At 37.4% G+C, this 12039-nt stretch overlaps 1 protein-coding gene across 1 annotated transcript in view; it reads left to right on the plus strand.

Annotated features, from left to right (window-relative positions):
* The first annotated feature begins 557 nt into the window (after window positions 1–557).
* Window positions 558–12039, plus strand: part of trpa1b (transient receptor potential cation channel, subfamily A, member 1b) — a 61102-nt gene continuing 49620 nt past the window's right edge. The window contains exons 1-4 of the mRNA XM_079805736.1: window positions 558–618; window positions 2902–3020; window positions 3237–3399; window positions 9476–9651. Of these exons, the coding sequence (XP_079661862.1) occupies window positions 2925–3020; window positions 3237–3399; window positions 9476–9651 (435 nt within the window). The 5' untranslated portion in view covers window positions 558–618; window positions 2902–2924. The remainder of the gene's footprint in view (window positions 619–2901; window positions 3021–3236; window positions 3400–9475; window positions 9652–12039) is intronic.

The raw sequence follows: 12039 nt of genomic DNA on the forward strand, positions 1-12039 counted from the left end.
GTTAGTTAGTTAGTTAGTTAGTTAGTTAGTTAGGTAGTTAGTTAGTTAGTTAGTTAGTTAGTTAGTTAGTTAGTTAGTTAGTTAGTTAGTTAGTTAGTTAGTTAGTTAGTTAGTTAGTTAGTTAGTTAGTTAGTTCTGTAACCTAATAAGTGTAACATGCAAAAGCTAAAAACTATTGATTTTTTTTTTTTTTTTACTAAGTCATCATCATTTAAATATTATTTGTATAACTTTTCAAGCGTTTCCTTTTAAATAATGCAAAGGTTTAACCAAGGACAAACCAAAGATCAATTTTTAAAGATTTCGGTACTCTGAGGAAGCCACAAGCCACATTTTTTCTTTTTTTCATAAATACTTTTTTTCAGTTCTGGGAAGTAATATTACACGTGAAACCACAGGCCATTGTCAGGACATTCACTTTTAAATTTACCAGCATTTGAAGTACTGAAGTCTCATGTCAAATTAGCATGGGCTTTAATGATAGTGTCAGATGACATTACCAGATGAGTGAGAGCCACTGTAACTGGATCTCCTTCAACCAACACAGTATATAACTCACTTCATACTGAGAGAGAGCAAGACCACAGCACACAACTGCTCAGCAGACACATCATCTAGGTAGGAAAAAATATCTTCTCTTTATGTCTGTCATCTAACAACCATTTAAGTGTGTGATATGTGTATGTGATATAAAATATATGACTATGTATTTTGACTTTATTTTTGATTTATGATTAGTAAGTATTCAATTACAATGACAAATTATGCCTTTATATTCAGTTTGAGTACAATACCAATGCATGATTGGGTGCATGAGTCTTATGCTATATATATTTTTAATAATAATATTTTCATTGACTCTAATGAACTATCAACTCTAATTTCACAAAAAAAATTACGTTCCACAACTGTGAATAAAACGTTTTTATTCATAATTTATTATGTTCTACTGTTGCTGGTATACTTTCTATGACACATTTTTAATAATGAACTTTAAAGAGTCACTGTTAGAGGAGGCATGGCTTGATAAGTTCAATACTACCGGTAATCACATTATAGATAATGGGTAAACTCTGGAGAACAACAATCTGTATTTTCTCGTCTATTATATGTTGCAAATTCTCAGAGTATAAAAATGACTTGATGAAAACAAAAACAAAAGAAAACAATTTGCATCTCAGCACACCTGTGCAACAGGCCGTATTCCATGAGCAGACTGTTGCGTTTACAGCAGCCCGGGTCTGTCTTATTTAGCAGTGTTTGCTCACTGCTTGGCAACCATCTTTAGTGCTTCATCTTGAAAATAAAAAGACTTCCTGCATTCACTGTCTGCTACAAATTACACAGATGAAAATCCATCAATTAGTACATTTATCTGGCAAAGGATATAATGTGTTTTCCTTGATAAATTAGATGTTCTATTGCAAAGTTACTGAATTGGACCGTTTCCCAAGAATAGTCTCACACAAAAGATGCACTCTGCACTGCCTCGATCTGAATTTAAAAGCACGTGGATGTTGTCAGCAAGTGTTTGGATCTTGAGTAATTTGACACCTCAGTCTGGAAGGCTCAGTGTGTGGACATCAGTAAACAGTTGAAATGGAGTAAAGCCTTTTCTGTAGTTCCAATCAGACAGGCGGTTGTTTTGTGCATTTGATGTTCCTGCTTCTGTACACCCATCACTGACTGATTCTCAGCATTGTGGTTATCTGAGGTGAAGCATGACAACAGCTCATTCTTCATGTTAATTGTGATTGCTAACTCACTCAATTTTGTGATTACTCATATAGCGTTGGAAAATCATTTTAGTAAATCAATTTTATTTGAATGCTTTATTTCCATGAAACTGTTTTTAAAAAACAGGGTCCATTAAAACAGCCAAATGCCTATAGTTTACATCACAGCCATGAGCCATGACTTGCAACTTACTATAGCCTACAGAAGTAGGTGGTATTCAGACGAGGGACAAGTAGTGCAGCATGGGTAATCAATAGTTTCTCTCTGTTTTCTGCAAAGAAAAATACTGTACATTTTACATGCATAAATCTGATAAAAATGTATTTTGTCAATGTTTAGCAGTATGCAAGCATACACTGTAAAAAAAATTCAGGTCTCCAATTGAAAATTTTCTACCAACTAAAAAATTTAGATGTGATCAGTCACTAGAAAATGTTCAATTGGAGACCTGATTTTTTTTTAGTGTAAAAGTATCTGTTTAATGTGTTTGTTTTTTGTTAGAGAAATACTACTCCTCTAATAGCAAAAATAAATGATATTGTCTATAGTTATATATTTAAAAAATGTAGCACATTAAATAGCTTTAATGTAGTTCAGTGTAGTAGCTTGTAATGTAGGAACCACAACATTTTCAAATGGGTTGCTTTACTGTTGTTCAACAACTGACATATTCGGTCAAAGGGTTCAGATTATGTTCAGTAGTCTTTCACAATCACAAACAATCAATGTTTGTCTTTGAATCCATTCTAGTCATGCCAGTTTAAAGCTGGCCAATGTGGATATTCACGTTCAATGGAAAAAAAAAGAAAGAACAAAAGCAATAATTAATATCGAATCACACTTTCAAAAAGTAATTCCGCCCTCAATAAAGAAACCAGTTGTCATTATAAGTAGACAGATTCACTGAAGTAGAAGCATAATTGTTCTCAGACTTGCACTAATATCTGTGAGAGGCTCTTTACCATCAATGGCTTTTTTTCTACAATGCTTTGCTCACACCAGTCTGTACATAATTTGCATGGTAGACTGGCATCACTGGTGAGGTTATTGTGTGCAAGTCCAATCACCTGCTCTCAGTTTAACCTTGAGCCTCAGCGCACAAAAGAAAACACAATCAATGCCATTCTGAGGTTATTAATATCACCAATTGAATTGTCTTTTCAGAATATCCTCACTAAGCTCACCAAATGCAGTTTGGAAAGGAGTTTGTGAGGCAAAACAGCTTCTACAAATGTGTGATAAATGAAGGGGAAACAGGCCTGGATTCTCAGGATGTGTTTGAGGTGCGTGTTGTTTCTCCTATAGATGTGTTTTGGAAAGCTGAGGGCGGATGGGAGCACAAATATTTACAAAAGATGATGCCATCAGCATGTGTGTATATGTTTACTTACCTATCCAGTACAATAGCAACCAGAAAAAATACCAGGTAACTGAAACTGACTTGTGTTGTGTTTCAACTTTCTTTGGCATGATGCTTTTAAAATCTGTTCATCTGCCAGTTGGCTTTCAAAGGGAAGGCTTCTGCCATCAATCACCTGATCCAGATAAGTCCAGAAAACCTAAGCTTCAGGGATGAGAACGGAGCTAGCCCACTGCAGTATGCCTCAGCCGGAGGAAACCTGGACATAATTCGGCTCATTGTTTCTACTGTGGGTCCTGAGGGTAAGACTTACTCCTCGACACGGTTTTAAATTACAATGTAATCGAAGTAAGGGCAGGTTTTTACTTCCATATTGTGATGCTCAAAAAAATGTAGGATAGTGACTTAGTTCTGTCTATCAGTTGTTGATTGGATGCAGATCTGAATGTGAGCTTGCAGTCAATTGTAGTTTAACTGAGAGTTTAACCCTTAAAGACCGAGACAGCCGCCTGCGGCTAAATTAACTGTCGTTCTAAAATGTTTGATAACTTTTAAACCGCTGATCCAATCTGTATGCTGTAAAATGCACCGTAAAGAGGAGAATTTCAGCTTTTTTTTTGATTGATCATTCAAAGGCTCTGTAGTAAGCATGGATGCGTCATCAAAATCTGCAGCATTCATTCGTCAAGGAAACGCATGTGGGTTGTTCCCCTGAGCCAAACAGAAATGTGCTGCGTTCCAGCTGGTTTTTATTATGCCCTTCACTTGCTAACTTCCCTCCATCTTGTTCACTCGGATGTGCGTCATTGCTTACGTTGCATGAGTGCCCACTACTGGAGGTACATTTGCGATGGGCTTAACTGGAACATCCTAAGCCAGCCTTTCTCAAAGTGGGTGCCGCGGCACACTGGGGTGCCCCCTGACTGTGTCAGGGGTGCCGCCAAAAAATTACGTAGGCTAAAAAAAAAAAACAAATATGAAATTTCATATATAAAATATATTTGAATTTACATAAATACATTCTTCTTCTTTTTAACCCTTTCGCACGTACTATCACACATTCACACATGTGATTAGAACGGTCAGTGCATCACGTTCATTCAAATGTAAATTCAAATGTGCTTTCGCGTTGGCTTGCACTGAGCCAGAGACAGGCGCGCTCAGACTTGTCATATATCACAACTTTTCAGTGTTTTCAGCCACATAATGTTTATTTTAGGTTTCATACGTATACGTACTAAAAAAACAATACATTTAGAGTTTGTATAATACACAATGATGAAAAATGAAGAGGCAATAATAATCCTTTCCATTATAATTAGTTTTATTCATATCAGATACACATTGTGTAAGTAACTTTAAAGTTTACTCTATTCTTCTCCCAGTTCACCTGCCACTTACTTTTATGTATTTTGGGAGAAGTGGAGGAATTCACGTCTTGTAAATCCAACAGATCCGATTTTCTGAACTGCGCCTGCGGCGGCGATGGCGGCGCCCATCGTGCATACAGCTCAACTAACGCGATCGTTTTAAAGGTGTTTAAACGACAAAACACTTCCACTTGTATATATTTGACAATCGGAATATCAGATATTTCAGGCCATATCTAACAAATTTGTGAATATTTTGAATAAAAAAGGAAAAATGACATAAAAGCAGATCATCATTCATTCAGCTCTGTTGTTGCTGCGGTGTGTCACGTGACAAGCAATGACGCGTCACCATGGAAACCATAAAGTGACACATTAATAACGGTCGCTTTGAAAAACTCACGCTGGAGGGTCAGCCAGAATGTTTTAAATTTACGTGTGAAAGGGTTAAACATATGAGCGGATTAATAAAATTGTAAATTAATTTTAGATAAACATATATATATATATATAATTACTTTGCAAACCTGTGTTTTTAAAGGTGCTATAAAGTTGCTATAAAGTTGTTATTATTATTGTTATTTACAGTTCGTATTATGCTCTGTTCATTACTGTCCTGTCTAAATAAACAGGACATTTGCATTTAAATTTGGGTTATGCAGTGTTTTTAAATTATATTTTAAACTGGGGTGCCTTGAAATTTTATGCACTTTTGAAAGGTGCCCTGACTGAAAAAAGTTTGAGAAAGGCTGTCCTAAGCCCTTGATCACTTGGAATCCACTATGGAGATTTTTTTTCATTACAAAATTGTTTAATGCAGCATTCTATATGTATATAAGTGTGTTTGGGTTGTTTTAGAGCTGGTCCAGTGTACCACGGCCCGGACGAAAACCAGACTGTTCCTCCTGAATCCGAGGTTCTACTATCGGCCGTTTTCTCCTCTCCAGTACCCTGGCATAGACTTTCCCGGGGAGGCTGAGAAGTGTGATCCCCTTGTAGTTGGAACACACCCTCCGGTCCCCCTTCTTAAAAAGAGGGACCACCACCCCGGTCTGCCATCCCAGAGGCACTGTCCCCGACCGCCACGAGATGCTGCAGAGACGTGTCAGCCAAGACAGCCCCACAACATCCAGAGACTTGAGGTACTCAGGGCGGATCTCATCCACCCCCGGTGCCTTGCCAGCGAGGAGTTTCTTGACCACCTCGGTGACTTCAGCTTGGGTGATGGACGAGTACTCCTCTGAGCCCCCAGCCTCTGCTTCCTCAATGGAAGACGTGATGGCGGGATTGAGGAGATCCTCGAAGTATTCCTTCCACCGTCCGACGACATCCCCAGTTGAGGTCAATAGCCGCCCATCGCCACTGTAAACAGCGTTGGTAGGGCACTGCTTCCCCCTCCTGAGGCGCCGGACGGTTTGGCAGAATCTCTTCGAGGCCAGCCGATAGTCCTTTTCCATGGCCTCACCGAACTCCTCCCAGGCTCGAGTTTTTGCCTCCACAACCACCCGGGCTGCAGTCCGCTTAGCCTGCCAGTACCTGTCAGCTGCCTCAGGAGTCCCACAAGCCAACCGGAGACCTTGCGTCCACAGCTCCGAGCGGCTGCTTTGACAAGGGAGGTGGAGAACATGGTCCACTCGGACTCAATAAAAGTTAACTACTCAATAAAAGTTTTATAAATGAGGCCCCTGGTCTCTGTGAATACAGTGAGAGACAATGGTAACTTTAGCCACATTGGCACATTCAGAAAGGCAAGTTGGCAAACTTGCGTATTCTGGATATGAAGTTGGATCACGAAAGGTTGGTATTGATCCATCTTTGAGAAGGACCTAAATAGGACCAAAATATAACATATACTATATGTTATGTAACATATACCTATATTAATTGTCCCCTAAACATTCCCAGAAAGTCCTGAATTTTCCCTGAAGGAAAACGTCTTTTACACCAGCGGGGACCGTTCTGGGAACATCAAATTTCCAAATAAAATATGGTCCCCTAAACGTTCTGAGAACGTCCTGAATGTTCCGGGAATGTCCACCAAATAACATCCCCAAAGAGTTTAAAGAACTCCACAACATCACTGTCTCAGAACATTTTAGGAACGTTACCAGGCGACGTCCTTGACACCAGCGGGGACGTTCTGAGAATTTTCTGGGAACATCAAATTTCCAAATAAAATGTGATCCCCTAAACGTTCCGAGAAAGTCCTGAATGTTCTGTGAAGGTCCGCCAAATTATGTCCACCAACCCTTTAAAGAACTCCTCATCATGACTGTCTCGGAACGTTTTAGGAACGTTACCAGGCAACGTCCTTGACACCAGCGGGGACATTCTGAGAATGTTCTGGGAACATCAAGTTTCCAAATAAAATATGGTCTTCTAAACGTTCCGAGAATGTTCTGTGAAGGTCCACAAAATAATGTCCCCCAACCCTTTAAAGAACTCCACATCATGAATGTCTAAGAACGTTCTAGGAACGTCCTTGACACCAACGGGGACGTTCTGAGAATGTTCTGGGAACATAAAATTTCCAAATAAAATATGGTCCCCTAAACATTCCGAGAACATCCTGAATGTTCCGTGAAAGTCCGCCAAATAACGTCCCTGACACATTTAAAGAACTCCACATCATGACCGTCTTGGAACGTTCTGGGAACATTACTAGGTGATGTCCTTTACACCAGCGGGGATGTTCTGAGAACGTACTGGGAACATACAATTTCTAACGCCACTACACCATTAGCTGCACTGTCAAACAAACAGATAATCCCAGCAAACAGCAAAATCAGTGACATTTCATAATTAATTAAATCTGACAACCCATACATGCAACTAACATTTTGTAGAAGGTCATAAGACTACTTTTAGATCAATCAAGGAAGTAAACAACTTCAAAGTTTAGGATCCAGTTGAATTAAGAAATTGGATATGACTCTTGAGGCAGCAAATACGTGATCTTCATAATCTACATAAAATGACATTTTAACCATCATAACAAACAACATATTTTGAGAAATTACACTTGAGTCTATGCTTTGCACTAATTGCATTGTAAATGTATAGATTTGTTTTGAAGGCCTTGTCCTTAGGCCTTGTTTATTCGCACCAGTCTTTTGCTATTCAGATCACATCAGGTCAATGTGTCATTATGTTCTAATGATTATAAAACTATCACATAATCTCCTCAGGGATCACACACTTACGTCACTGGGCTGCTTATTGTGAACACAGTACTTCAATAAATCATTGACAAAACAGAGCCACCGGTTCACTCACTACCAAATGATATTCAGAGTGCACATTTCTCTTCTTAATTACATCTATTACAGTGCAATATCCTGTAGAAATAAACAACTTTAACCAGCCCAAGGTGGTTAGCTGGTCTCTAGCCCAAGAGATCTGTTCTGGTTTTAGAGGGGTTTTAGACACTTGTTAGCTGGCTATGCGAGATCAGCTGAACAACCAGCTAAATACTAATGATTTTTTTTCTCAAATCAGTCCCAAACTCCCCCCGTAGCAAATTCTAAAGATTGCATTGGTCATTTTAACCACAGTTGCCTAAACAAAGCTGACACAAATAGTAACCCTTAACTAAACCTTAGCCTTAGTATGATGTTAGTTGCTCACCCTGATATAGCGTTTTTGGCATTATTAGATCCATCCCTGACATTTCTGAACTCTGAACTGAATCAATGAAGTCTGAACTTGTCTTGACAGGTTCACAAATATTTATATGATGGTAAAGCTGAATTTTCAGCATCATTACTCCAGTCTTCAGTGTCATATGATCCTTCCTAAATCATTCTAATATGCTGATTTTCTGCTCAAGAAATATTCATTATTATTATTATTATCAATGTTGAAAACAGTTGTGCTGCTTAATATCTCTCTCTTTTTATTTTGTGCAAACCATGATACACTACCATTCAAAGGTTTAGGGTAAGTAATATATAAAAATATAATAATACTTTTCAGCAAGGGTCGATTCAATTGATCGAAAGAGACAGTAAATACATTTATATTTTTACAAAAGATTTCTATTTAAAATAAATGCTGTTCTTCATACCTTTCTATTCATCAAATAATGTATTTGTATCCACAAAAATATTAAGAAAAAATATTTAAAATAATTTCAACATTGATAAAAATAAGAACATTTATTAATAATTGAGCAACAATAATAATTGAGCACACAATCAGCATTTTCTGATTTTTGAAGGATCATTCATGTGACAAGTCAAGATCACTTAATTTAAAGCTGCAGTAACTTTTTGCGCTCTAGCGGTTAATAAACAGAACTGCATGCGTCTCGCTGAAGAACATTGCAGCCGGAGCTACTTCTCTCTGTTTATGTCTATGGCGAGTCATGCAGGGACTGTGCTCCTCAGCAGCGGTTACTACCAATCTGGTCTGAAATAATCCCAAAATAAACACTTATTATAAGTGTACCATAATGATTCAGGGGAAGACAAAAACACGGTTCATGTTGTACATTCTCATTATATAATTTTTGTAAATCTTGAACACAAAAAAGTTACGGACACAGCTTTAAGTAATGATGCTGAAAATTCAGCTTTGACATCACAGAAATAAATTACATTTTAAACTATATTAAAACAGAAGAGCTATTTTAAAGTGTAATAATATTTCACAATATTACTGAAATATTTTACAATAATCCTCTAAAGGAGACGGCTATCCTATTTGAACTTGAAATCAAAACTTCTGCACATTTTTATTCAAAAGTTCACAATTTATTACCTTCAGCCCTTCACAAAATTGCAATTGCGTAGTAATTTTAAATATGTTTTTTTTTTATCTGTAAACAAACATTTTCCTATTATTTGGTAGAATTCATTATTTGCTTTGAAGTCATTATTAGTGCCTTTCCAAATAAGGTTTTGACTCATCGTTATGACACACTGCTTATCTCGGAACGCTTATTGAATGTCCTACTGTCCTGAACGTCAAAACCATGGCATATATTTAGTGTTTTTTTGCTTTGCAGAGCTGAATGTACAAGATGAGCAAGGCAGAACTCCTCTGCACTGGGCTGTGGAGCAGGATCAACAGCAGAGCTGTGAATTACTGCTGGAGCTGGGTGCTGACCCCAACATCCTCAACAGCAGCATGATGGGCCCTCTGCATCTGGCTGTCACTAAAAGATACAATCATCTAGTAGAGGTCAGTCACACATGCTTCTGGTAATCTGTTACTGTCAGGGCAAAGAGCGGTAAAGATATGCGTTCTGAGTTTTGTTATGATGTGCATCAGACAGCATTAAAGATACATTGTCGAAATTATACAAGTCCCTTATGCTTATAATTTATTTGATCAAAAACCACAGTAAAAACATATTCTGAATTTTAGAACTGAATTAAAGAACTGTTTTGTGTCCTTTTTACATATACCATCTGTAGTAATAACATTAAATTATGCATAATTATATGCAACTAAACCCAACCCTAACCCTTATTATATCATAAGTACATGTTATTAATTAATATTAATTAGTATTTAAATGTATAGTTATAACTAAAATAAAGTGTAACCTACTGTTTTCTATTTTAATATATTTTCAAATATAATTTGTACATGGGCGTCGGAAGCAAAATAAATGTGGGTGGGTCCTCTCTCAGAAAATTTTTACTGGAGTAGATGCCATTTACATTAAGTACAAATATTGCCTTGTTTGCTAAATGTCTGCTTGGGAAAGACAAAATTACGGAAATCACCATATTTTTGAGAGTTGCAATAGTGTAGGGGTAAGATGCATGACATCAAGTTTTGACGCAAATCGAACTGAGGTTTGAATCCTCCTTTTGCCGAACTCACTCCACTCCACCTTTTCCCATCACATATCAGATCGGAAAGGCATCTATTTTCAATAAAAAATAAGAAAATATTAGAAAAGTGGAAATAAAGCGTCTATCTGTGTTTATCGGTTAGGGGTAGGTAAATGGACGTGCTGAATTAGAGACGATAAAAGTGTGTGGGTCCAATACCATTGATCATAAAAAGTGGGTGGGTACAAAAACCACATACAATGGTTCCGACGCCCATTAATATATACCTGTAATGGCAAAGACGAATTTTCAGCAGACATTACTTCAGTCTTCATTGTCACATTATCCTTCAGAAATCATACTAATATGCTGATTTGGTGCTCAATTTGTATCAATTATTTTTGTTGCTCAATTATTAATAATCTAGTGTTAATATTCTCATCATAAACAATAATGAAAATTTGGATACTTTCCAATTAAATTTGTTGAAAACTCGGAGAGATTGGCATGGTAATGGATATGGCAATGTTAATGTACTGTATTTGATTATTGCTGCTGCAGAGCAAGTACAGAGACTTGCTACTGCCAATATATTCACAGACATGCTGCCGCTGCTGCACATATAACATACATGAAATATCCCCATAATAGATCTATACAGGTGGAGCTGGGGAAGGTGGGAGATTACTGAAAGCGCGCTGCAGACTGCTAACAGCAAACACTGCCAGTATTTAAATGCTGAGCTCATTGGCCGCTGATGCCACAGCAACCAATCAGCTGTGCTATGTAGATAACGATGTGATGGCTAACAAATAGTTAAAAGTTAAGGACCTATCATTCTGGGCCATATTTCCGAGTTTCATGACAGGACTTTTTATTTCTGTCATTTGAATCATTCACAAAACTGATTTATTCAAAAAACACTACCTGTGTCTGAAATTGCACACTGACTAATATCTACTACTACTCGTTTTGAAACTAACTTTAGGACCATCAAAAAATATGTTCTATAGCAGGGGTGTCCAAACTCGGTCCTAGAGGGCCACTGTCCTGCAGAGTTTATCTCCAGCTTGCCTCAACACACCTGCTGGAAGTTTCTAGTATGCCTAGTAAGACCTTGATTAGCTGGTTCAGCTGTGTTTCATTGGGGTTGGAGCAAAACTCTGCAGGACAGTGGCCCTCCAGGAGCACCCCTGTTATACAGTATGAATATGGTAGTATGAATTTCATTCATTCACCATTCACTTCAGAATCCTGCTGGGTGCCTTTTTGTTTTTGGAATGCTATGAACTCATCTGTCTACACTTTTTGGAATGCTATGAATTCAGACATACTAATGTTTTTCACATACTTTCCATTCAAGTAACTGCCTGAATTTGTAGCATTGTATTCTTATTATTTCTGCTGTATAAAGTTGTTTCAGAACTTCAGCATTAGCATTCTATGCTTTTGTGATTTCAGCCAGTGACTTTATGAGTGAATCACTGAATTGTTCATTTAACCGATTCATTCAGCATCGATTCTGTTGTGGCTTTGTTGGAATTATACATCTTTTTTTTTGGTAATTGAATAAAGCTGAAATATAATAACAAAAACTTAGAGAAATGTTAAAAGTAGAAATGTTACCTTACAATATTGTGTATAAAATGTAAGTTACTTAATATCAGTGTTGGGGAAGCTACTCTGAAACAGTAGTTTGACAAGCTACAAGCTACTTATAAATTAAAGTAGTTAAACTACAGTCAAGCTACCCTTATGAAAAAGTAGTTAGATACACTACAAGTTA

This window comes from Gobio gobio (assembly GCF_949357685.1).
Source record: "Gobio gobio genome assembly, chromosome: 23".
In the NCBI taxonomy this organism is placed as follows: domain Eukaryota; kingdom Metazoa; phylum Chordata; class Actinopteri; order Cypriniformes; family Gobionidae; genus Gobio; species Gobio gobio.